The sequence below is a fragment of the Leucopleurus acutus genome, assembly GCF_964270905.1.
Source record: "Leucopleurus acutus genome assembly, chromosome: 15".
NCBI lineage: Eukaryota > Metazoa > Chordata > Mammalia > Artiodactyla > Delphinidae > Leucopleurus > Leucopleurus acutus.
Window position 1 is genome coordinate 88,504,066 of NC_139157.1, and position 24,186 is coordinate 88,528,251.

Here is a 24,186-nt window from a genome sequence, read left to right on the forward strand (position 1 = left end):
ATTAGTCTGGCAATATATATCAAATTATAGAATTACTACTAATTCTCCCATTCACAACTTAGTGCATACAACAAGCCGAAGTTTCAAGAATGGAGTATATTAAATGCTAAACTGGTATGAAAAAATGGAAGCAAATTCTTTAAAACATAAGATGGTGTATCATTTTTTTACTCAAATTTTGAGGCTTTTAGTCAGTTGTAGCTATTTTTTTTAAAAAGGGTTATCAGACAAGGACATCTCTTCCTTTTAGATTAACACGAGCTATGCAAAAGTATTTCAGATTACTGAAGGAAACGTAACACTTATTAAGACCTCACATGCCAAAAATTTATGTCTGAATTAATTTCAAAACCTATAAAGGTATGTAATTATTGATATGCTAATGAGAAGACTGATGCTCAGAAGTTAAGTTGCCCAAAACCACTTAGTTGGTGGAACTGAGCTTCAAATCACGGCCTTCCTCCATGACAGTTTCTCCTCAGTAAGTAAGAGTACATTGGTTCATGATTATCTAAACCTTAAAAAAAGTTTATAATGGAAAGCACTTTTAATATTAAATAGCTCCCTGCCTAATTATAAGGAGCTTATCACAACGCCAACTTCATTTAATCCTTCATTTGTTAAAAAAAAAATCCACGCTTCAAAGGACAGTAAGTGAAGTGCAATTCTTTCATATCGTTTTCTACAAAATAAGTTAACTTTAAGCAAAACAACTTCAATGACGATAAATGCATTTCATCATTTATTTAATGTTTAAGCTCTCGCACTAGATTTTTACAAGCTGGTGAACACTGACAAATTATTTCTCCCACAGAACTATAACCACATGTTCCCGGACAGTATAAATATATGATTGAGCTGACATTAATACACATCACCATTTTATCAATCACATAATAAAACAAATTGTCAAGTATCCAAATATTAAGTTACACAGCTCAAAAGGCATATAAAATATTAAATGTCTGCTCAATTCATTAGCAGAAACCCACTTTTTTGTTTTTTGCAAGAAAGGTTGGGAATCACACTTCAAACAAAAATAAGTTGGTAAACAACTTCAGGTAAGTTTGAAAAAAAATTACAAGAATTTCAGAAATTTTATGATTAAGAATTGTTTTAGCTACCATAACAAAGTATTTCTACCTTTTAAAAAAATATTTACTAAATTAAAGCGCATATTCTACATGTTCTGCACAAGACAAAGGCAACATTTTACTAAAAATACTTAATAGCCCCCTCCCATTCCTTTTTTCAGGCCCTCCCTGTAAGTTGCACCCCAGAGTGCAAACATTAAAATTAACTGTAAGGCTTTTTTGTCTGGAGACATTAAAGACATGTGCTTCTGTACAATGTAGATTTTCAAAACGGAGGTCTTCCATAACAGCACAAAATGAGATTTATAGAAAGACATTAAATAATCACTGGTAAGACTTGGTTAATTAAAAAAAAACAAACGAGCAAATCTGATGTATACTGGTATGAATGTGGAAGATGTAAACATATTGTGATCAAATAACCTTATAGGCCCTACTTTCTATATTTGAAATGATGGAAAGAATAAAACACATAAGGTCCAGAGTTTTCATAGTTCCTGGGATTTTAGTTCGATATGATACTAAAAACAACAAGAATTGTGCTGGGTATTTTGGCACCTAGTCTTTCTAAATTTCTTATATACTGATAAGAATCTGGCATGGAAACACATTTAAAGACATGAATGACGCCATACTGCATGATTTCAGGAAAAGTCAATTGGTACAAACGATAAGCACATTTTAAATGCTGAACAGCAAGAATCCTTTGCTAAGTGTCCAAGTAGGTTGATCATAACCCAAACAGAGGGTGCAATTCTGCCAGGCTTGTGGCCTGGTAAAACTGCGTTTCAACACTCCTATGGAAGCTTCATCAGACTTCACCAAGCCAACATGCTGGCTAACATGTACGACAAATCCCGTCCTGTCTAGGTTCCACTTCCAAGCAATGGCATCAGGCACCCCAGTTTTATTGAATGCAACAGTTGTTTCTATGACCATTAGAGTCTTTGAAGCGCAGCCGCATTTTAGGACGATACTTCTCCAAATACAAAAGTTGCTTGCTGTTAAAAGCTCCACGCCGCTTTCTAGAAGGAAGAAAACAAAAGACAAATTAAAGCAAAGTCCTTCTATAATTAACATTTACTGTTCTATAGGAGGCAATCATCACCTTTCTTGTAGCAATTTATTTTTTGATCATTACATTGTGACTTAATGTAGAAATAGGGATCAGCATCCATGTGTAAATGGGAAAAGGGCCATAAAAAGTTAATTTTCTAAATCTTTTTGAGAGGTAGTTATAAAATAGTCCAAACTTACAAATTCATTCATATAAAAGCCCAAGAAAAGGCAAAACTAACTTATTGTAATATGAGTCAAAAAGAGATTGCCCCTGGTGGTTGGGAAGATGACTACAAACAGCGTGAGGGCACTTTCTGAAATGATCAAAATATTCTGTATATTGCACTGAGTGGTTATTTTATTTGGCTGTTACCATCCATTCATCTACCTTTGATATCTGCATTTTAACTAACTATACCTCCATAAAAGGGAAGATACACAAGCAACATATTCAATCAAGTATTTAAAGTAAAACAATAATTTACAGAATTATTACTGGATTAGAATCTTTGTAACATGAGTATCTACATGGAATGCAAACAAGTAAGATACTCCCTGGTGGTAATACTATCTTAAAAATGAACAAAGTGGTCAGATAGGCTCTTGAAAAGAAACTGCTTTCCTAGTAATATATTTAAATTCGCTAACATTCAACGAGGAAATAAAAAGTGCAAACGGAAAGAACGTATTAAATACATACTGTCTTATGAACTGTACTGCATCTTCGTATTTCATTCCACCTTCAATTAATGCTAGGGCGACAAGCACTGGAGCTCTGGTAAGGTAAGAATTATAGTAAATTATTTTTCAAAGTCAAATCCTGGAAAATTCAATACTCCGAACATTCCCCAATCCGAAAGCACTATTATTTACCGCACTTCCTATGTTAATACCTATGGAAAATGTTGGACTTCATGTTAAAAATTAAATTAATAAAGTACCATTATTTTCATATCAAACCCAGGTTTTTAATCTATAACCAAAAAGACAACTATGTCCTTAACTAATACAAATAAGCCTGGAAATTAAGACCTGTATCACTAGAGAGCAGTCCTGAAAAAATTTAAGGGAGAGGGTAAATCGTGACACGTGTGGACAATATTTTCTAAATTCCAAGCAGTGAAAAATACTTTCCACTTAAAGATCTTCTGGAAAAAACTGCTTTCTTTGTTTTATTATCAATGAGACTGTGACATGTTTCACGCCAGCCTCCCCAGGGCCATGGTCTGAGCAGTGGGGGACGAGGGTGGTGGTAGCAATTTACAACTACGGACACGTATATTTTGGCACTGCTGTGTAATGCCTTCCTACTGAAACAGGATTCTCCAGGATCAAGAACCCTGCCACAAACTCACCATAAGCAGTGCAAAAGCACCTTAGAGACAATTCATGATCCTTTTTCCAATGAGCTTGGACAGTGATTCCCAATACTATGGATACAACCTAGAACACACAATTAAGTAATTCCGCCCACATGGGCAAGTATAAATTTCAGCGACAGCATCTGTCAGTTCCAAATGTACTGGAACACATTACTGCTACACTCACCTACTTTTAAATTTAACTCAGTAAGTAACCTAACAAAGCAAATTGATTCACAAACTGACAACCGCGTCTTTATGGGAGTCAAAATCAAGCTTTAACTAGAATGGAGACCAGTGTCATTAAATGGGTTTAAGAAATTCTCTTACCTCCCAAGGCCTGCAACACAATGAACAGCAATACAACAACCAGGGTCTTCACGAAACTTAATTTTCACAAGACTTAACCAATCATCAACAATCTGGTTAGATGGTGGTGCGCCATCATCAAAAGGCCAATCCTAAGTCCAAAGAATACACGTTTTAGACTTTTAATGTAATTGGTATAATAATTCTAAAATTCTAACACCCAAATGTGCCAGAAGCATTTTCTTTTAACGTTTAAACAAGTGTTTTATGAAACCCCAACTGTCAATGAAATGCAAATACATGCTGAGTCTTTATAAAGATCTTTTATTGCTTCAAGCCTCTGCTCAGCTTTCACCTTTATTTGGACCTCAAGACAGTGTATACTTTTGCAACAACTTAAACAATTAAGCTTTCTGAAGCCAGTGGTTTATCTGAATGAATAAACTTTGGCAGCACAGCACTGTGAACACATGGGAACCATTAAACACTTACGAGAACATGGATGCCTTCTTTCTCCACAAGACTAGTGTCGTAAGTTGCTTCACATACTCTTACTACTGTGGTAACTCCGTACTTCTTAAGTTCCTGGATAAAACATATATAAAAAAGCACGTGAAGTCTTCATAGCCATGTCACTCTTGCTCACCATTTGCCATTTTGATCACCTCTCTAACAGGTTAACAGAAAATCATGTACGTTTAACACGGTCTTGTTAAGTCTTACTGTCACAAGCCTTGTTTTAGGTGACAATACTAAAATAGCATTAAAAGGAAAGGGAATTGTTAAACATCATATATTTTTAATAAATTTTATATTAAAAAAAAATCCCATGGCCCTTCACATACTGAAGTCGTTTATAGTCACGGTAACCTTGGCTAGACGAAGCACTAACAAAAGAGCAACTCAGGAACAAAGGACCAAAGGAATCACTCATGACTACAAACAATCTGACTTGACTGATATTAACTCTAAACTTTTGCTCATTTGCAGTGCACAGTGTATAGTTTGGAGCCTTAAAAGTATGTTCAGAGAGTAAAATCTCAAAAATGCGGTGTAAAAACCCCGCACCATTTAAGACTAGAGGCTTTAAGACTCATAGTGCATTATTACTAATTATAATTCTTCTGGCATTTAAAAAATATACAGACGACAATCAAAGATAAAAGTATTTCTATGATCTGGAAGGCCTATTTGTTGTTTCTGATTATCTATAGATATTTATAAAATAAAATGTGTATGCATCCAAATAAATTATTCAGCATTACAATCCTTCCAGAAATAGAATTAGTAGATCAGTAGCTGATAATTACATTCTAAGCATCAAAAGGGGGCCAAGACATAAACTAATCCTGGTTTATAGTATCCGTCATTATGCTAATAAGCAAATATGTGAAAAACCCACAAGCGGAGCCTCCCGCCAACCAATTTCTAGTAAGATAAGAGCCATACTGTTATACTGTCCACATATACACTTAAATTAAGCAAACTGTGAGGCATGAAGAACTAGATATGAACTTATAAATCTAAACTAACTCAAGTACATGTTCTCCTCAAAATGTATAAAATAATTCACCTCTAACGTAAAGACACTGGTACTTCTGAGAGTTGGAACTGTAGTCATAACACCTCACAATTTCCAAAACATTTTATTTTGTTACATAAAAGGCTCCACTATTAAACTACAATCAGTTTAAGACATTAAAAAGCATCAAAACTTACCTCTATAAATTTGTTTAGGGTCGCATTAGTTGGATTGTGTGTAATAAGAAATCTCATGTTCTTGTAAGTGATTTCCACAGGAGCTGGGCGGTTCATTCGAGCCATGTTAATTTAGTTAAAAAACACTCAATAGGGTTATGAAAGAATTTAAAAGACTGAATACAGAAATGATGCAAAGAAACTGAGTCTACTTCAATATACTCCACTTGAAATTCTCAGTGCTTTTGAGTATGAAGTTGGGAGTAATGGGAAATGAAATGAACCTCCTGACAAGAAGCAGCAATTCTTCAATCCAGTAATACTGAGGCAAGAGAAAGGAAGTGCACTGAGGTTTACCCCATCCAGGTCAGAACTCTTGTAAAAAATGCTCTGTGGATTTCAATCCAACACTTCTGTGTCCAGGTTCACCACTCTTATGGGGGCTTCTTGGTGGAGTAGTAATGAATTTCTACAGTTCACTTGTCTGCATAGAGGTCGTGCTGTGCCTGGCAGTAATCTCCACTGCCCTTCAGAAACTCCATAAATGTGTGACCAAGAACACCACAGAACTGCTGTTTAAAAGAAAGAGAGAAAAAAAGTTGTTTTCAATTCAAAAGGAACATGTTATGCTTTGACAGTATTTAAGGGCACAACGATCTTTCCAAATCTGGGCCCAAGCCACCTTTTAAACTTTTACTTGAACCACAAAATACAAAGGTGATTACAGATTAAATCAATAAGCAAGGATTACTTTAAGTAAATACCCCTCACATCGTTACATTTGATGAATATCCCTTACATACATTCTTCTACTAATTACTCCTTTTAAAACCTGGCTACTTGTTTTATATTCTTCTAAATTATCACGTACAACTTTCTACATTGATTTTTCCAACTACCAAAATATTTTTATGTATTACAAAAATTCAATATATTAGTCAATATATTCTTAAAAGAAAAAAACAAAACTGGTTTTCAAAATGCTCCCATATATACTATTTCATTTGATTCTTAACAACCTATTAACTTATCATTCCGCTTTAACAGATATTTCTCATCTGAGTCTCTGGAAATTAATCAACTTGAAATCAAGTTTTCAACTTACGTGAAACATAAGCGCGCGCGCGAACACACACACACACATATACACAGAACTTCCATTTATAACTATAAAAAAGACGTTCATAATTGTAACAGTCTTTTGTATTTTAAAACCGAAGTTTCAGTTATCCTGTCATAAACTGAAATCTAATTGAAAGAAAAAGTAGTGGTGGTGGGATGGTGTAAATTACCTTACATTTCTTTCACAGGTCTCAAAAGCAAGGTAACTGCTACCACCAATTATACTTTCCCCAAGTTCCCCTTAAAGATCTAAATTAATTTTATGTTAGTATCAAATATTACACGAATATTCACAGGATATTTTCATAATATATACACGGAAAACATTGATGTTGACGTTAGTCTTCTTCCAAGTAGTTTACAAGGAGCTTGTGTGGTTGGGAGTAAACAGAGGACTAAAAAAAAAAAAAAAATTAATAGGTCAACAAGAGCACTGAGAGCCAGCCACTGCCCCAAACTCTTCACAGGTATTCTCATGGATAATTTACCAAATAAAATCTTTTGAAATCAAAAGATTCCCTTAGTTTACTATGCTTAAGTTTAAATTTAAGCATTAAAAAAGGCTTAAAACTACATTCAAACTATCTCATCTCATTTTCACTGAGTCCCACGCTAGTTATAGTTTCTAAAAGAACGCTGCTAAGTTTTGAACAATAATTCATATGAAGATCTAGCCAATCACAGAAAACATTAAGTCAAAAACTCAGTTCATTTTTCTGTGAAAATAAAGGAACTAGCCTCAGGAATCATGTCTTAATAGGTGTCCCATAAGGAAGGTAACTTTCATTAATCCAAATTTGTTCAAACCCACCCTCAGATGTTACTTCATCAACTTGTGAGCTGGGCTAAGAAAATTAGTGATTAAATTGCCACTGAGGACTTTGTTCTGTTAACAGTGTGACAGCAGTAACTGGAAATAATTTCAATTATACTTTCCCTTCAAATCCTACACACTACTTCCTTAGAATAAAAAGTGTATTCTGGCACCTTTCCAATGACAATGAATTAAAGTGATCTGCAAAGCTGTTAAGGTCAAGGGCTCTTATCTCAGTATTCTGATTTCCGGTACTACCTTTTTTCAACTGAAAGCCGATTTCTGAATAGACAGTATTGCACACCACCGATTTCCATACTGAACAGCTAAAACTCCTGTTATAGCTGAGTTTGGCCATATCCACCCCTTTCAAGCAAGTGGTTTCATGAGAAAGCACAGAAAGCAATACAGAAATAAGTCCTTTGGTGACCTGGTTATTTTTACTGAGTGGAGGAACCCAGTGGCTGGGGGGGGGACGGGGACGGGACGACGACGGACAGACGGACGATGGATTTCCACAAGCGCAGAAATGACCACTAATACCTAACATCTTTCTCTTCTGCCCGAGACACTCCCCTATTCCCCATTTCTCTGCCCCAGGAAAAACCATCCATGATAGGAAGTCTAGAAATATCAAGGAATTGTTCCCCTCCCACTGCATATAACCGCAATAATACACACGGGGGCATGGGGGACCAATTTCTGTGCAGAAGCCTAAACCGATCTGTCCTACTGCAGAGTCCGAGCAACAAATCTCTGTTGTGTCCAACGATTCGTTGGCGAGTCTGTTCCACGTCTACTTGTGCTTTAGATAACGCACCCGGAATAAAGCATGTGTAAAAAAAGTACTGCTCACTCCTGGGAATGATCTGGTTTTCTGGTCTCCAACTTTTCTACTGCCATCAAACAAAACTCATACGAAAAGAGTAACAGGATGGGGCTTCCCTGGCTGTCCAGAGCTTAGAACTCCTCGCTCTCAGTGCCCAAGGCTCGGGTTCGATGCCTGCTCGGGAAACTAAGACCCCACAAAAGCGGCTCGGTGAGGCCAAAAAAAAAGATCGAAAAAGAGAGAGAGTACCAGGAAGCATTGGCTCACAATCTGGATCCCAAGCAAGCCCACGGTGCCAGCTACAGCGCAACAACCTCACACACCGGGAACGGTAGCGGGTTCCACGGGCACAAGCTCAGCCTCACAGCCGTGGGTGTGGCTCGCCACGGCGCCACAAGCCAACAGAAGGCAAGCACACGGCGCGCCGTGGGACACTCAGGAACAGCCCAAGAGCCCGCGATCGCAAGACGCCACCGGCCCAGCCCGCCCCGGCGCAGGACAAGCCTGGACTGGCTCCCGCGGCCCGGGGCGGGGCGCGCCCCCCGCGGCGGCCGGCTTACCTGGCGAGGCCGCGCCGGCCCGGGTCACGGGGTCGCGCCGCGCCTTCAGTGCGGCGCCGAGGCCATTTTGTCCGAGCGCCGGTCCCGGCCACGGAGCGCACGGTAGCCCACAGGCCCAGTCCCGCCGGCCCCGCGCCGGAGAGCCCTGCCCAGCCCGCGCGCAGCCGCCTCTCCCGCCCGCCCGCCCGCCGGGGCTGGGGGCGCGCCCGCCGCAGTGACGCGCAGCCCGCGCCCCACCCGGGCCACGTCCCCGATCCCAGGGCCCCGCGGCAAACAAAGGGGCCTCGGGGCGCCGGTCGGGGCCGCAAGACGCCCAGGCGAAGAAGCGGCCATAAAGCGGTTTCTGGGCCGCCGCGCCGCCGGGCGCCCCGCCCAGCGCCCCGGGCTCGGTCCCCGGCACCCGCCCGCCGCCAGGACCGCCGGGACTCGGGCCGGGACGCGGGCGGGCGGCGGGCTCCGAACAAAGGCGGCGGCGCGGGGCGCGGGTACTCACAGGAATATGTCTACTCATTGAAGATTGTGGCCTAATCATACAGCCGGTCCCGAGGCGGCGGCGGCAGGGCAGGGGCGGCGGCGGTCGTCGCGGGGCGGAGGCGGCGGCGGCGGCTTCGCGGGCTGCTGCGACGGCGGCGGCGGCGGGGTAACCGGACTCTGTCTGCAGCGAGCGGCTCCGAGAAGGGCGCGCAGCCTCACCGGCCCGCAGTCCAGGGGGCCAATACGCGCGCCGAGGCGCCCTTGCGTCACAAGCCCTCCCATTTATAGCGCGCCTGACGTGCGTCCCCCCCGGCCACCAATCGCAGCCGGGCCCTAGGTCGCGCGCCGACGAGCGGGGGCGGAGGCCCGCCCCGCGGACGTCACGGAGCGGCGGCGGCTGCCGGTGTGAACCGGTTGATGAATGGCGCCGCGCTGCAGTCGGAGCGCCACCCGGCGGGGGCGGGAAGTGGCGGAGGGGGGGGACAGGGATGGGAGGGGGAAGGGCCGGGAGAGGGAGGAGGTGCCGCCCTTTCTCCTTAAAACCCCGACGAGTGCAGGCGCTCTTGTCACCAGGCGAGGCCTGCCGTTGGCCTCGACAGAAAACGCAGTCCCCTCGGGACCGGAACCGGGTCTCAGTGCAGGCGCTGCTTCCTTTTGCTGTAGGTCAGACTGCGGTCGGCTTTGCCTGCGGTTCACCGTAGCACCTGCGACTTGCGATCCCCGTCGTCAAATACATTTATCTGTGGCCCTACGGCTGCCGGGCGACGACCCCTGGGGAACCTGGGTCCCCGGGCCCGGACCGCGCGAGCGCAGGTGCCCGGGGAGAGCATCGCGAGGCGCGGCCGGAGCGCTCTGCCGCCCGCGGGCTCTGTTAGGCACCCCTTCGTGCTCCGCACGCGGGCAGTTGCGGCAGCCTCAAGCGTGGCATTGCGGACTCCCACGCATCCTCTGTGCTGCGGCTCCCTGGATGTGTTGCCACGGGTGAGGGAAGGTTAGGCAGCGTTTTAAAAATTGTAAGAGGCTTCAACTTGGTCAAGGACCGATGGAACTCTGCGTCCAAGCTGGAGCTTTTCCTTTTTGTTCCTTTTCACAACCGTCCCACTCTCTTTCGTAATTTAGGCCCTTAACAAAGCTTATCACGGTTGTTCTGTGTTACACAAGGGCAACTCTGTCATTTCTAGTCGGAAAACTCTTTCTCTTTTGCTCTCTGGAAGGAGTAAACAGGAGTTTTACCTGCTCTGAAGAACTCGGCTTTCTGCTAACACTGAGGCCTTTTGTTTGGTGTTTTCACTGAGCATAGGTTGGAGAGGGCTTTAGGGATCACATTGTTTCCTTGGTCAGTGTATTGCAGCATCTTAGGATTTATTAGAACTTCTAGTTAGAGACTGTGCTTGCATAGTTATTCAACTTCTTTATAAACGTTATACTTGTAAACAAAGTTAGCACTTTAAAAAAAGAGTTGGGTCAGGCAGGCTTTTATGGGAATAAAAGTCAAATCACCTTCATCTTAAGGAAATTGCTTGCCTTGGAAACTCTTGAATCCATCTAAGTCAAGGAAAACTAAAGAGCTTGAGAAATATATGATGCCCCTTCATTACGTAAAAGTTTAAAACTTTGATATGGTAAAAGGCTGTTGACAAAGTTAAAATATTTAATGGCCCATTGGGAGAAAATTTTGGCGACGTATCATGGGAACAGTTAACACCATAATAAATAAAATGCTTGACCCACATCTACAATAGTGTAGTTTTAAAAAACCCACGTTCAGTCAGCTGCTCTCATGCCAAAAGTTTGTCAGCACAGTGATGCTAGTTGGAAGAGTGAAACCTTTTGAAAAAATGAGCTTGGTGGGACGAGATATAAGTTCAGCTAAGCAAAACCAAATCAGTATTAGCCAGTGTTCTTGTAGAACTTGAGATACAAGTTGTGAGTCTTGTGAGCCAGATCCCGTAATGGTCACAAGCAGTGCTGACATGAAATATCCGGTGAGCTCTCATCAAGCTCTCAAAGCTGGGCTCAAACTCCCAAGTGGACCAATCAGCTTGGGGGGGGGGGGAAGAGGGAGGGGGCGGGTCTTAACCTCTCAGATGAGGTACCACCTTGCTCTACTTGGAAAAGACAGTCAAGGATGAAAAACTAGATAGAGCTTTTGCTATTGTCATGGGCCTGCGACTCTGGCAGCTGCTGTGTTTATATGTGTCATGTGGTATTGTGGTTCACTGCTGAGCTTGTGTGCCCTGTGGAGCCCAATAGTTTTAAGCTGCTGCTTCTTAGAAAACAGTGGTCCATCCCATCACTGGTTAGGAGGCTCCTGGGGTCAGAGGACTCACTAACATCTATAGATCTGCACTTGGAGCATCAGCACCTGAACTTGTTGAAGCAGAGGGTTCAAACTGAGCCAACAAGCTTGCAAATAGTGGTCCAGACATCCAGAAGTAAGGAAACACTTCTGATAAGGCAATGCTCCAGAAAGAAGCCCTAAGATGGAAGACTTCTTTTCCAGCTAAACAAAATGCCCAGATAGCAGTTAACTTTTCTCAGCAAAACATGTGTCCTTGAGTTCATCATGGTAGGCAGGACTTTTCATTAGCATATTCAAAATTCAAAAGCCAACAGTTGGAAGGTAAAGGAGACTGTAAGAGCATTATGAGGAAAATCCTTACGGAAGATGAAGCACTGAAGGAGACTACAAGTCAGCAAAAACTGATGATGAAGAGCAGAGAACTCTTTATAGGATGGCAGATCTAGTAAACATTGAATGATTCCACTTATACCAGACATGTAAGAGGAATGGAGGATTTCAACCCTTTCTATCTTCTCAGACTTATTAGGGCCATGAAGGGTAGGTTGAGACCATGAGGAAGTCTGATAAAAACAATTTTAATAAAGCAAGAGTATTACCATTGCAGTGATAGAAAGATCAAATGTGACAATAACAACCCAGAAAAGAAATACTAGATTGCAATGTATAATGATGTGCCAGGTGTAGTAAATAGAGGCAAATACCCCAGTGGGTGTCTGGATACTAGTGGGGAGGGTGATCTTAAGGGCAGTATAGCCCCAAACTTAAAAAGTGTCCTGAAAATTCAGGGATACAACCATGGCTACTATCAACATTGTAACAGTTTATTTTCCTTTTGCTGTTATATAACAGCCTATTTTATATCTAAAATGAATCTTCTTGTGTGATTTGTTAAAAAAAAGTTTAAAATGGAGGGCTTCCCTGGTGGCGCAGTGTTTGAGAATCTGCCTGCCAATGCAGGAGACACGGGTTTGAGCCCTGGTCCAGGAAGATCCCACATGCCGCGGAGCAACTAAGCCCGTGCGCCACAACTACTGGGCCTGCGTGCCACAGCTACTGAGCCCATGTGCCACAACTACTGAAGCCCGCCTGCCTAGAGCCCGCACACTGCAACGAAGAGTAGCCCCCGCTCGCCGCAACTAGAGAAAGCCCGCACGCAGCAACAAAGACCCAATGCAGCCAAAAATAAAATAAATTTTTAAAAAATGTTTAAAATGGAGAGTATACTTAAATTTCTGTGAACATATAAATTTGAAGTGCATGAATGTTTAAAACTAAAGCATGCTTTATGTTAAAAAATGGCTTAGTTTTCTTTCCCTAAGTTACTGATTTAAAGTTTTATCGTCTTTTTTTAATAGCCACATATTTTTGTATATTTATTACTTTTTAACTGAGGTATATAATTGACATATAACATTATATTAGCTTCAGGTGTCTGACATAATGATTCGACATTTGTGTGTTTGACAAATAATCACCACAGTAAGTCTCGCTAACATCTGTTCCCATAGGTAAGTACAATTTTTTTTTTCTTGGGATAAGGATATCAATTCATCCTTTTGATGAATAATAAAAATCAAACAGCAGTGCTACATCATCATTTCTATGTGAATTTTAGACACAGACATCTCCAACAAGCAATTAAGCTTGTCACAAGCCAGTCAAAGTCCGTAGGCCAATCAGTACCTGTACTCGGGCTATTGTGTTTTGACTCAGTCAGACATAGAAACTGTCAGTCACCTACACGGTGGGTGCTAAAGATATAAATATCTTTAGATAAAAGAATCCTGTTGGATCAGAAATAAACATTTTATTAAGTCATCAAACCCAATCATTAGAGGTAATCTTTCTCTGTAAAACTGACTTAAGGCAGTTTTCGAAAAACCTTTTAAGAACTATTTTAAGAAACAATTCTCTTTAGTAAATCTGTTATGTCCATTTTCTGTCCCTTTACTTTTCATGTTTAAGTTTAATTAACTTGAATATAAACCCAAAAATTGCTTAGGTAAGTCTTCAAGTCAGATGAAACTGTGTTTTCACGTTAGAAACCCTGCCACTGAATACAGTGAGTATTTACTTCTGTGAAGGTTCAGCGTGCATATTATGATGTGACAGACAGATTCGTCAAAAGAATATTTCTATTTGCATACTGGTAGGAACTGTTTCCTTGGGATGCTGAGTAAAGGACTTACTATGAACCTCTAATACTTCATAGCATTTTCATAGCATGCCATTTTGATGACTGATTCACATACAGGTACCCGGAGGAATCTAGTTTCAGAAAATTCTTATTTTTAGTGAACTTGGAAAAATTTCTTTTGCTGTTCTTAAGTCTGAATAAAAATCATTTGGGAATTGGAAATCAGGAGGGCCACAGTCTCCATGAAATCGTTAGGAACATGTTGAATTATGCCACCGTCTGAAGCGAGGCAAAAATAGCTTAGGAAAGGAGAACTTAATCTGACCAGAGAAAGGGAATGGAGTATCAATAAATGTCAAAGGTTTGTTATGCGTGCTATGGCAAAGCTGTCACTTGACAGGTTTAATTTACAGAGTTGGCATTTAGGCTGCAGAATCCAGACAGACACTGACCCAAGCAGCCTTCCTAGGGTCAGCCTTACATACGGAGTGTTCTTGAACAGGTTCTGCCAAGCATAATAACATTTATTTAACAGAAAGCTGCAGTAGTCATGTCTCTTCCCTACTCTATCACAAATTTGTTTTTTAACAGGACATGTTCAGTAAAGATTGCTATCTTAGTGTATTTCTATAGCTTGTTTCATCACCAGAAGATACTGAATAAGAAAAAAGTGTAGAAGCATTTCAGAATTTCTTCTGCTTAAGATAGTTGTCATATCATGTATTTCTGGAGTCCTTTGACATTAATATAGTAGATAATCAATATTTGTTTGGCTATGACCAGGTTACTGTCCCCCCTGAAATCCTTTTAGGCATCCTCTTCCCAGTCTTCCTAAGATTTATTTGCAGGCTCCTCTTAGTTTTTCCTCAGTCCCTTTAACAATGGTGTTCACTGGGGTTTTGTTCTAGGGCTGCCTGGCCCTGCTCTGCATGCACCCTGGGGTTTTCACTTACCCCCATAGCTTTGGCTATCCACCCTCCCTCTTTCCTCAGCGCTTGTTAAATGCCTAGCCCATGCCAGGCCCTCTGCTATCTTATGATAAACAGCATGAACATTGTTTCTACCTCCAGTGGAATTTATATACAGATGAGGAAAGGGAAAATACAAAGTAACCAAGCAAAGAATATATAGGTTATAATGTGTGCTATGAATAGCTGGGGTACTTACTTCAGACAGGGAAGTCAAGGGGCAGTGTCTCCCAGGAAACCCAGACCTAAAGGACAAGAATTTATCACAGAAAGAGGACGAGGAGAGGAGAGAGGTTCTTGGTGGAGGAAATGACAGTACAAATACCCGAGGTGGGAAGAGTTTGGCTGTGCTCAAGGAGATGAAAGACTTGAGGGGCTGCAGCAAAATAAGAAAAGGGAACAGAGGCAGGAGTCAGCCTGCACGTCTGGCAGGGGCTGGATAATTCAGCAACCTTGTAGGCCATGGTAAGTATTTGGATTTTATTTTAAAGGCAACAGCTGCCTAACAGGAAATAGATGTTTTAAGAAATCATTTTTCCTATTCTGTGGAGAATGGATTGGAGGGAGCCACAGAGTGGAGTTGGCATGATGTGGTGAAAGACTTGCGGTTTCCTGCCTTGCTAAATGGTGGACAGCGACAGTGTTGACTGTGATGAGACAGTGGAAATGGAGAGAAGTGAGTAGATCAGAGACGTAGAAATAGAATTAAGAAGACTTGAATCACAGCATGTCCTACAGCTTCCCAGAATTGTTGTCCATGTCCAAAGATATAAGTTCATTATTATAAGCCTATTTTATGCTATGGTGCTGAATATTATAGGCAAACTGACATGAAGTTTCATAATTCACATGACCATTTTCATTAGCAATGTTTGTAAGGGGTAAACCAGAAGCATAAAAGAAACAAAGGTCCTCAAATTATGCTTGGAGAAAGGCACTATTTCTGAGGATTTCAGGAATATAGAGGAGTGGGAATGCCTAACAGTTGTATATTTAAGTTTTCATAGAACAATCAAAGTCCTGATAACTATATTAGTAAGAAAAGCTAAAATTTATTATGCTCTTGTTGTTTTCCAATCTGTGCTAAACATATTTTCATTTTTTCTTGAACTTAGGAATAAACGTAAATGTCAACAGTGTTATAACTGACATTTAAGTGCTTTGTGGGTGTCATTGGGTGATGTGATGAACGATTTTTTTCTTTACAAATTTCTATATTTTCTAGTTTCTTTCCAAAACTGCTACCCTTGTTATTGGGAGTGGGAAATATCAAATGAGCACTTGGAGGATTTAAGTCATATCCCATATTCCTAATATTTTCAGAATTTCAGGTAATATTTTCAGAAAATGAATGTCTGGAATGTTGTTTACATGGAAGATATTTGAAACATTTAATTGTATGATGACTGTTTAGAGGTAGAGGAAGGGGTATTTTTGTGGCAGATTTAAGTTGGGAGTTAGAATTTGTCCCAGAAGAGTTTGTTCTGATACGTCTGTGGCCTTCTTATAATCTCTGCCACAGAGGTGGTGGCACCAGGTTACCCTAACCTCACTCCAGCTGTCAGAACACCACAACCATCTTGTTTTGAGTCCATGTTTCCAGAGAATTAATCCCATTATAATTTACTTTTAAGGTGGATCTATTTGCCATCACATGTAGGAATGTAATGCCCAAGTTCTCAAGATCCCTGAGAACTTGAAATAAAAGGAAATCTTTTTGCATTTTCTTTTTTGCTTTAAAAAATTGTCTTCAGGGGCTTCCTTGGTGGCGCAGTGGTTGGGAGTCCGCCTGCCGATGCAGGGGGCGCGGGTTCGTGCCCCGGTCCGGGAGGATCCCGCGTGCAGTGGAGCGGCTGGGCCCGTGAGCCGTGGCCGCTGGGCCTGCGCATCCGGAGCCTGTGCTCCGCGACGGGAGAGGCCATGGCAGTGAGAGGCCTGCGTACCGAAAAAAAAAAAAAAAAAAAAAAAATTGTCTTCAGAGAATTAAGCCAGAAAATCTGCTACAATGAGAGTGTTTACATACCATATCTGTGGTTATAAATCAAAAGATTGCCTAAAAATGTGTGAATAACATTTGGAAACATCTAAAACTTGAGTCAAGGTAACTTTGGTATCATCTAAGAGAAGGTGAACTGGAATGTGATTGTAAGTGGAAATTAAATTAATTTTATTATACCTGGTGGAGGAAGATTATGAGAACTGAAGGAAGATGACGAGAGGTACATAGAAGAGTAAAGCCGAAAGATCTGAGGGTTGTCAGTGTTTGCCCAGCATTGCCTAGGGAAGAGGCCCTGAATCTGTGTACAGTGAACCTGCTGGTTGTTCTCTCATTCTGGCCTATATGTCATCTTCTATGAGTTTAGTAAAAGTGAATCACAAAATATGATTATGTAGTAAATTACTGAAACTCCATCCTCCCTTCTCATTCTCATGAATATTTCAAGAGAAATTGTTCTCTAGGCCACTGCTACTCAGATTTAGGCTGTGAGCTAGTACCAGCCAACCTACAAACTTTTGCTGGTCTGAGAAGAGATAAGTATAGAAATTGAGAGCAGGACTTTAAGAACTTTTGTAGCAATTTTGTAGGGTAACTTTGTAGGGTAACTTATGTTTATTGAATTAAATTTATAAATTAGGCTTGTATTTTTAAGTTTTGAAAAATTTCATTTTCATGTAATTCATTTTTATTAAGAAATACTGCTGAAAACTATGGAAATTGATTAGTTACATTATGAAAAGAATTGCTACAGGTACCTTCCTTTAGTCTTTCATGCGTGAGGCCACTCCATGACCTTTTACAATATTAATTATTCCTAGTCTGTCCATCCTGGGTTGCTGTCATCAGGAGGAAAGAAACCATTCATATGGTTTCTCGGCTTCCTTTGATAAGCTTTAAATAAGAACTATGATTGTGGTTTTACAAATATATGAACATGCTTTTGTTGGTATATTGGTGTGTGCCTGTCAGGACAACTTAGAGTTACTATAGCACACTTCTACAGAGTTAAAAAGGAAACTGAAAATGTTGTTTACAACATCAGATGACAGCCAAGAAAAGTAGGTTGACAATAAATTTATAGACTGTTTCTATAGCCTTTGGGAAATTCATTTTTAAATCCAAATTGCTTTTTACTGCTATTTAAGCCCTTCTCCTTGTATTTAGTGTTCATTGTGTAAAGTAAATTCACTGTTTTTACAAGTAATGGTGGAAATGGAACTCTGTCGAATAGTCTTATGCACTACAGCTTCCCAAAATAACTCCACATAAGTCCCTGCTGTCTACAAGTGTCGTCATGATCCTTTTAATTGATTTTAAATGGCTTTAAAAATTTCTAACAGGAGTATTTATAGTTAGAGAATATTTTTCTTCATGAGCATGTTATTTATAAATATGAATTGATTTTGATGAAATTGAACTAGTTAATTCCCCACTAATGGACATCATGAATATCAATGATCCATGACTCCTCTCTCCAGTGTTCTTTCCAATGAGAAAGGGAAGAGAGCTGAGCAAAATCATCTGTCCTGCATACTGCCATCGAGTCTTACTGCCTTGGATATGTCCTGTCCAAAGCCCATCAGCCTGCTCTATGGGCAGGCTTTGTGATAAACGCTTTATGAGCATTATCTGACAACCTACTTGTCAGACTAGGAAACTCATTCTTTATTTCCTTCGTGAAACTCTCTTACTTCGTCTACCCCTCTGGGGGCTCCTGGCTTGTCTCCCTCTGTCTTCCTGTCCTCCAGTTGTTGGTATTTTTAAGGATATTTCTTATTTCTTCTCTGCTATACTCTTACACTCTACAGTCTCAGTCGTTCAGAAGATTTCTTTGGTTTCAACTTCCTAACATTCCCTGTGCTTCCAGTAAAGACTTCTCGCCTGAGTTCCAGAAATATATATTTCCATGGTGTAAACTCCAAGTACCTCATACCTCATAGTCAAAGCTGAGCCGATAATCTCCTCCCTTCCTCATGAGACCAGTTCATCTTTTTGTTGTCGTGATACCAGTGACTCCTGTCTCTGGCCCTCAGATGCCCCAGCCAGAAACCTGGCAGCCGTACTAGCATCCTCCCTTCTCTTCTCTTCTGTCTGGCTGCCAATTTCTGTTGATGCTATCTATTAAAAATCTCAGAAAGTGTCCCTCTCCCTCCACTTTTTACCATCAGTCTTCCTTCCTTCCTTCATCTGTAACCCCTTCTTTCATTCCTTCATTCATCCCTTTAACAATATTTACTAAGTTGTACTGAAATAGCTTGATTCAATTACTTCTAGTCTTGTCTCCATCTAATCCATCCTGTATTGTTAAAAAATTCAGTGTCTTAAAAAAAAATGCAAATCTGATCTTGTCATTCTCCTACTTAAAATCCTCCAGTGGCCCTCTATTAACTTTTAGAAAGTCCAAATTAGCAAGACATTTAAGACCCTCCAAATTATGCCTTTGCCTTCCCAGCCCTACTTCCTGCACTACTGTTACTCTTCTAGTCTTTGAAACCACTTGTGGTTTCCAAAATATTTGCCATGCTTTCTCAGACCTGTATGGTCTGCAATTCCTTTTACCTAGAAAGTTCTCTTTCTACTTCCCCTAAAGCTCTACAATTAATTCTCTTGAAGCTTTCCCGGCCACTACATCAATTAGGTACTCCATTCCCCATGCTTCCATAGTTTCTTGTGCATACCTCTAATGAAGCATTCATTGCATTATGATAACCATTTCTGTAAACTCCATCTGTCTCCCTCATACCCCATGAAGCTTTCAAGGCAGAGGCCAGGTCTTATTAATTTCCCTGTGCCTAACACAGTACTTCACACATAGTAGGTATTTAATGAGCAACTAGCATATTTTGTGGTATTATTGTTTCATGCTTTATTTAAGCATGTTTAGAAGACAGTGCTGGTGTTTGCTATGACACAGAACCAAGAAATAGGATCTAGCAGCAGACAAAGATTAGAAGGTGAAATCAAGAAAGTCATGATAACAGGCTGGCTTATCTTGGATAGTATCAAAGACAGATTGTTTACTATCTTTTTTTGGTGGTTGTTGCTGTATTTGAGCATTTCTCCTAAAAGAGTATTAATAACTCACTTTTACATTACTATTAGGAATAATCTTACTTTTTATTCCTTGAAATGAATAACAAGACAAAAGAACTCACAACTAGTATCAGTGACTCAGAAATAAATTATTGATCTAGAACAGATTCACCTAAAGTGATAGTGACATACTGATCTCTTTGGCAGAGGCTTTGCACAGAGAATTCTAGACTTCCCTTCTGGTATCACCCTCCCTTCTGTGTACTATAAGGCAGACAGAAGCCATGCTCTGAGAAAATACTTAACATGGCACACCTAAAGCAAGTTTATTATAATATTTTTAAGGTGTTGTATTAGTGTGATTAAACTTTTAGATTTGCAAAAATGTGTACTTGAAGACTGGATTAACTTTTTGAAAATTTAAGGAAAAATTTTCCTTCCTTTGTTTTGTATATTGTACCAAAAAAATGCTAATTAATGTTAAATTTTAATTGAGAAGAGTATGGCATGTGTTCTGTTGGCTCCATATACACTGAAGGTGCTGACTGATCAGTGGTAATGATAATAATTTAAGAACAGATTTTACAATCTTTGTAATAGTTCTCCTTCAATTAAATCCTTTTTGAGAGGGGAAAATCCTGGCAGGTGGCTACTGTACATATAGGGCTTAATTCAGGATGGCAAACATCTTGTGGTAGTTGCATCCTATTTAGGGTTTTATCCTGCATCTATGCACACAATTTATGATTATGGAATCATTAAATATGGCCCTTCAAGGTTCTTAGTTATTATTCTATTCTTGGATCCCTTGATTCTACATAACAATCTTTCATTTTTAAGGGGATTTTTATCTTTTTAAAGCACTCTATTTACACGGCCCAACCTCTCTGTCTGCCATGGTTATTGTATAAGGATATTGTAAAGTGTCTATATCTGTGTGCCTTTTTGGAGTAGTTGAGATTCAGAAGCTGTTAGAATGATGTGAGGCAGCAAATACAGTAAGGGGTTGGAGGATAGAGTTTTTCCAAATATAAGAAGATGAGAGAATTTTAGAGCCATGTAAAGATGGAACTGAAAAGGCCTGAAAGATCATCCAATTATACCTCAGGGAGCAGAGCCCTGGAGAGGATAAGTGACTCATCAAGTGCTCACAGAATGTAGCAAAGTCATCTCAGAGCCAAGGGGAAGTCCTCCTAACGGGAACATAACTTGCATTTCCATGTAATTTAACTCCCAAATGATTTCCTTTGTATTATCTGATTGTATCTCTTACCGATTCTTAACAAGGCTTTGGGAGGAGAGTTGGCTGCTGCATCTTCCATAAGGAGAGGTTGAAACACACTTAGTGGTTGAAACACACTTAGTAACTAAGCTAGTCAAAATTGAAAACTGCTCCCAGACTCATTCTTCTTATAAAATCAGGATCCACAGGTTAAATAAATGCTCCAATCTCCTCTGAGGCTGTGGCTCCCAAACTCTTTAGAGGCACCTCGGGTGATTCTGATTCACAAGTTGGGGTCTGTGAATGCTAAAAACTCCCATGAGCTGCTGCTGTAAGGTAGCTCATCATTAGCTAGGCAGAGTGAAAGCATGCCTTTGGTAGTATGTCACACAAGAAGACAAAATCATCTGTTTCTAGTGCAGTGGGGCACACAAAACTCTTCGTGGGTCCAAGAATTGTGATTGCAGTAACAGCTATAGCAGCAGTAATAATATTTCTGGTAACTGAGGCCCCATGCCACTAACAGAAATAGGTATCTGAAGAGATAGGAGAGAGGGGGACACAACTTCAAGAATTTTACTTCTTATAGGTCTAAACATACTTTAATGACATGACAAAAAGATTGAATTCTTAAATTCTCTGATTTCCAGTGAACTCTTCCAAGGTCCTTGTCTTTACTGTGACATCTGACTCAATGCTCTAATGCTGGAGACAGTTGCCATGGTGAGTCACACCTGTACTTCCACCTGTCTCAGGGCAGCCTCTGAGAGCTTCTAAGCTCTACAGAGTCCACTTTCTTTGCTGAGCCAACTATGTTCTCCTTTGAAGAAGGGAGGGTCAGTTAGCACTAATCTTCTATTACTAGAAATGAACAGCAATTGTTCTGGGAGTGGAAAGATGAAAAGAAATGGAGGTTTGAGGTTTCTACGAATACCTGGAACAATTGCTGCTTTGCTTGGCTCCGTTCTGACATCAGCCACAGGTAAATATGTGCAGAAACCATACCATATGTCTCAGAACTGCCCATGTTGCCTCTAAGACTAGTCTTCTCCTTGGATGGAGAAATTTCTGTGAGCATTTACTATGCACTGGCACTGGTCTAAGAGATGGGGATGTGGGTGGTATACAATTGTGAAAAAGATGCTGTCCTCAAAAGTGATCCCTGTGTAAACAGTTACAGTACAGCAAGATAAAATGTATAACAGATGTTTTCTGCTGGGTGCTATGGGAACCCTGAGAAGTGATGCCTAATTCTGCCTGGGTTGGAATGTGGGAGTGAAAGTAAAGAGTCTTCCTAAGGAGGGACTAGAGTTTGGAAGAAAGAGAATAAGAATTTCTGGTCCCAAGTTTTGAACCAAATACTCCCAGTATTATGATAATTGGATGAAAAGAACACGAATGCTTTTCATATTGGTTGAAGTTTTCCAGAGGGATCAGAAACTTGACAAGAATAGAGAAAAATTCTACTGTAATGAAATGTGCTTGAAAAAAAAAGAAGACTGCAAGACTGAATTGTAACTAGATACACTTCTGGTGAGAAGAATTGTAAAGTCTTTTTTTATTGTCTCTGCTGAGAGGAGTCTACCATCTGTTAATTTGAATATTTATGCTTCCAATATTTTGCTTTCTTTAAAATTTAAATCACTTAATTACCAAAAAAAAAAAAGCATAGTCTATGTCTATGAACATTTCTAGACTGAAAACTTGGATTTTTCAGTTGTAAGTTTCTTAAATAATACCAACTGATATGACATCACTAACTTTGATGCCCTATTATTCTTATTTTCTGCTTTAAACAACTGTAACCATTACCTTTTAAATAACCTGAGTCAAGTAACTTAATTGCACCCCATTACAATTACACTCTCAAACTGGGCAAAAGTTTTGTTTAGCTGTTCATACCATCATTTCCTCTTTCTTTCCCCTTCCCTACAACCCCTGTGTGAATTCTTGCTCTTATACACAAAGACACTGGAATTCCTATCCCCTGATCTAATCAGAGATAATGCAGTCAATCAATCACCAGTAAACTACATATTCCTTAGCTGAGATGCTTTTGTTGGGGGCATGAAGATAGAAATATGTGCTAATGGCCAGAGAAGATCTAGCTACACTGTAGCACTAAAGTAGCTACACCACTACAGGATTCCAAGCCGAATCTCATTAACCTGTCTTAGCCAATAAGAATTCTCTCTTTAGGCTACCCATGGAATTGGTTATTCATAAAAGAGGAAGTACATTGACCTTTGGCTTTCACTATGGAGCATGGGGACCAAAACTCTGGGTTTTCACACAACACATTCACACACATTCTATTACCAGATTTTATTCAAACTTGAGTAACCAAGAAGTGCCTTTTACAGTAAAGCTTTGATATCTTCAAAAGGCTCCATTCAGTCGTATAACACGATTACTGGGGATTAAGCAAAATATGTGGAGTTGACCCTTGAACAACGCAGGTTTGAACTGTGCGGGTCCACTTATTCGTGGATTTTTTAAATAGTAAATACTATAGTACCATATGATCTAAGGTTGTTTGAAACTGGATTTGGAACTATGGATATGGAGGGACTGTGGGGACATAGGGCTGACTACAAGTTATGGGTGGATTTTCGGCTGTGAGGAGGGTCGGCACCCCTAACCCCTGCATTGTTCAAGGCTCTATTGTAGTTTGAAGTTGAATCGTATCTCTGAAGAAAAAAAAATGTTTTTTGAATTTACTCAGTGTATTCAGATATCTTTTCCTTACTACGTTGAACTTTGGGGACCAGTTAAATACAATCTGGTAAATTTGTATGAAGAATTCTATGCAAATATTTATATCATATTTCCCAAGAATATTCACTGAAAAAAGGTCATGGTCATGAAGGAATGTTAAGGATAATGAACTTTATATGACATAATCCTCATTTTGAAACAATATTTGTGGTACATACAAAGAAAATGTCTGGAAAGGAATACATCAAAATGCATATAGTGGCTATTTCTGAAGTAGTATAGATTTGGGACATTTTATTTTATATTTTATACTTTTCTGTATCTTCCAAATTATCCACAGTGGTTTGTATTGCTTTCATATATGAGAAAAACCCTCTCAACATTCTTAAAAAAAGACCCAGGTTGGGGATTCCCTGGTGGTCCAGTGGTTAGGACTCTGTGCTGGTTGGGGAAAGATTCCACAAAACTCAAGGGCACAGAAAAA

General features: G+C 40.2%; 2 protein-coding genes across 3 annotated transcripts; both read right to left on the reverse strand.

Moving 5' to 3' along the window:
• Positions 1 to 729: 729 nt before the first annotated feature.
• Positions 730 to 5,647, reverse strand: PTP4A1 (protein tyrosine phosphatase 4A1; the record flags this gene model as incomplete). 2 transcript variants are annotated; one of them, XM_082856048.1, is made up of 5 exons in its annotated part: positions 730 to 2,115; positions 2,854 to 2,928; positions 3,845 to 3,975; positions 4,316 to 4,408; positions 5,543 to 5,647. In XM_082856048.1, 5 exons carry the CDS (start codon positions 5,645 to 5,647, stop codon positions 1,776 to 1,778), a joined length of 744 nt encoding a protein of 247 aa, XP_082712174.1. In that variant the 3' UTR covers positions 730 to 1,775. The 2 variants fall into 2 exon arrangements, with proteins under 2 accessions (XP_082712174.1, XP_082712173.1); XM_082856047.1 differs by having other exon boundaries at positions 1,888 to 2,119.
• Positions 5,648 to 5,960: 313 nt separating this feature from the next.
• Positions 5,961 to 9,559, reverse strand: LOC309972380 (uncharacterized protein). Its single transcript, XM_082856049.1, has 2 exons — positions 9,340 to 9,559; positions 5,961 to 6,093 (listed from the first exon to the last, which is right to left on the reverse strand). Exons 1-2 carry the CDS (start codon positions 9,376 to 9,378, stop codon positions 5,998 to 6,000), a joined length of 135 nt encoding a protein of 44 aa, XP_082712175.1. The 5' UTR covers positions 9,379 to 9,559; the 3' UTR covers positions 5,961 to 5,997.
• Between the last annotated feature and the right edge of the window lie 14,627 nt (positions 9,560 to 24,186).

Bases quoted from the DNA above. Each gene is read 5' to 3' on its own strand.
- LOC309972380 (XM_082856049.1), bottom strand. From the start codon at position 9,378: ATGATTAGGCCACAATCTTCAATGAGTAGACATATTCCT. The intron at 6,094-9,339 runs GTGAGTACCCGC...TCTTTTAAACAG, and splicing joins CAATGAGTAGACATATTCCT to CAGTTCTGTGGTGTTCTTGG.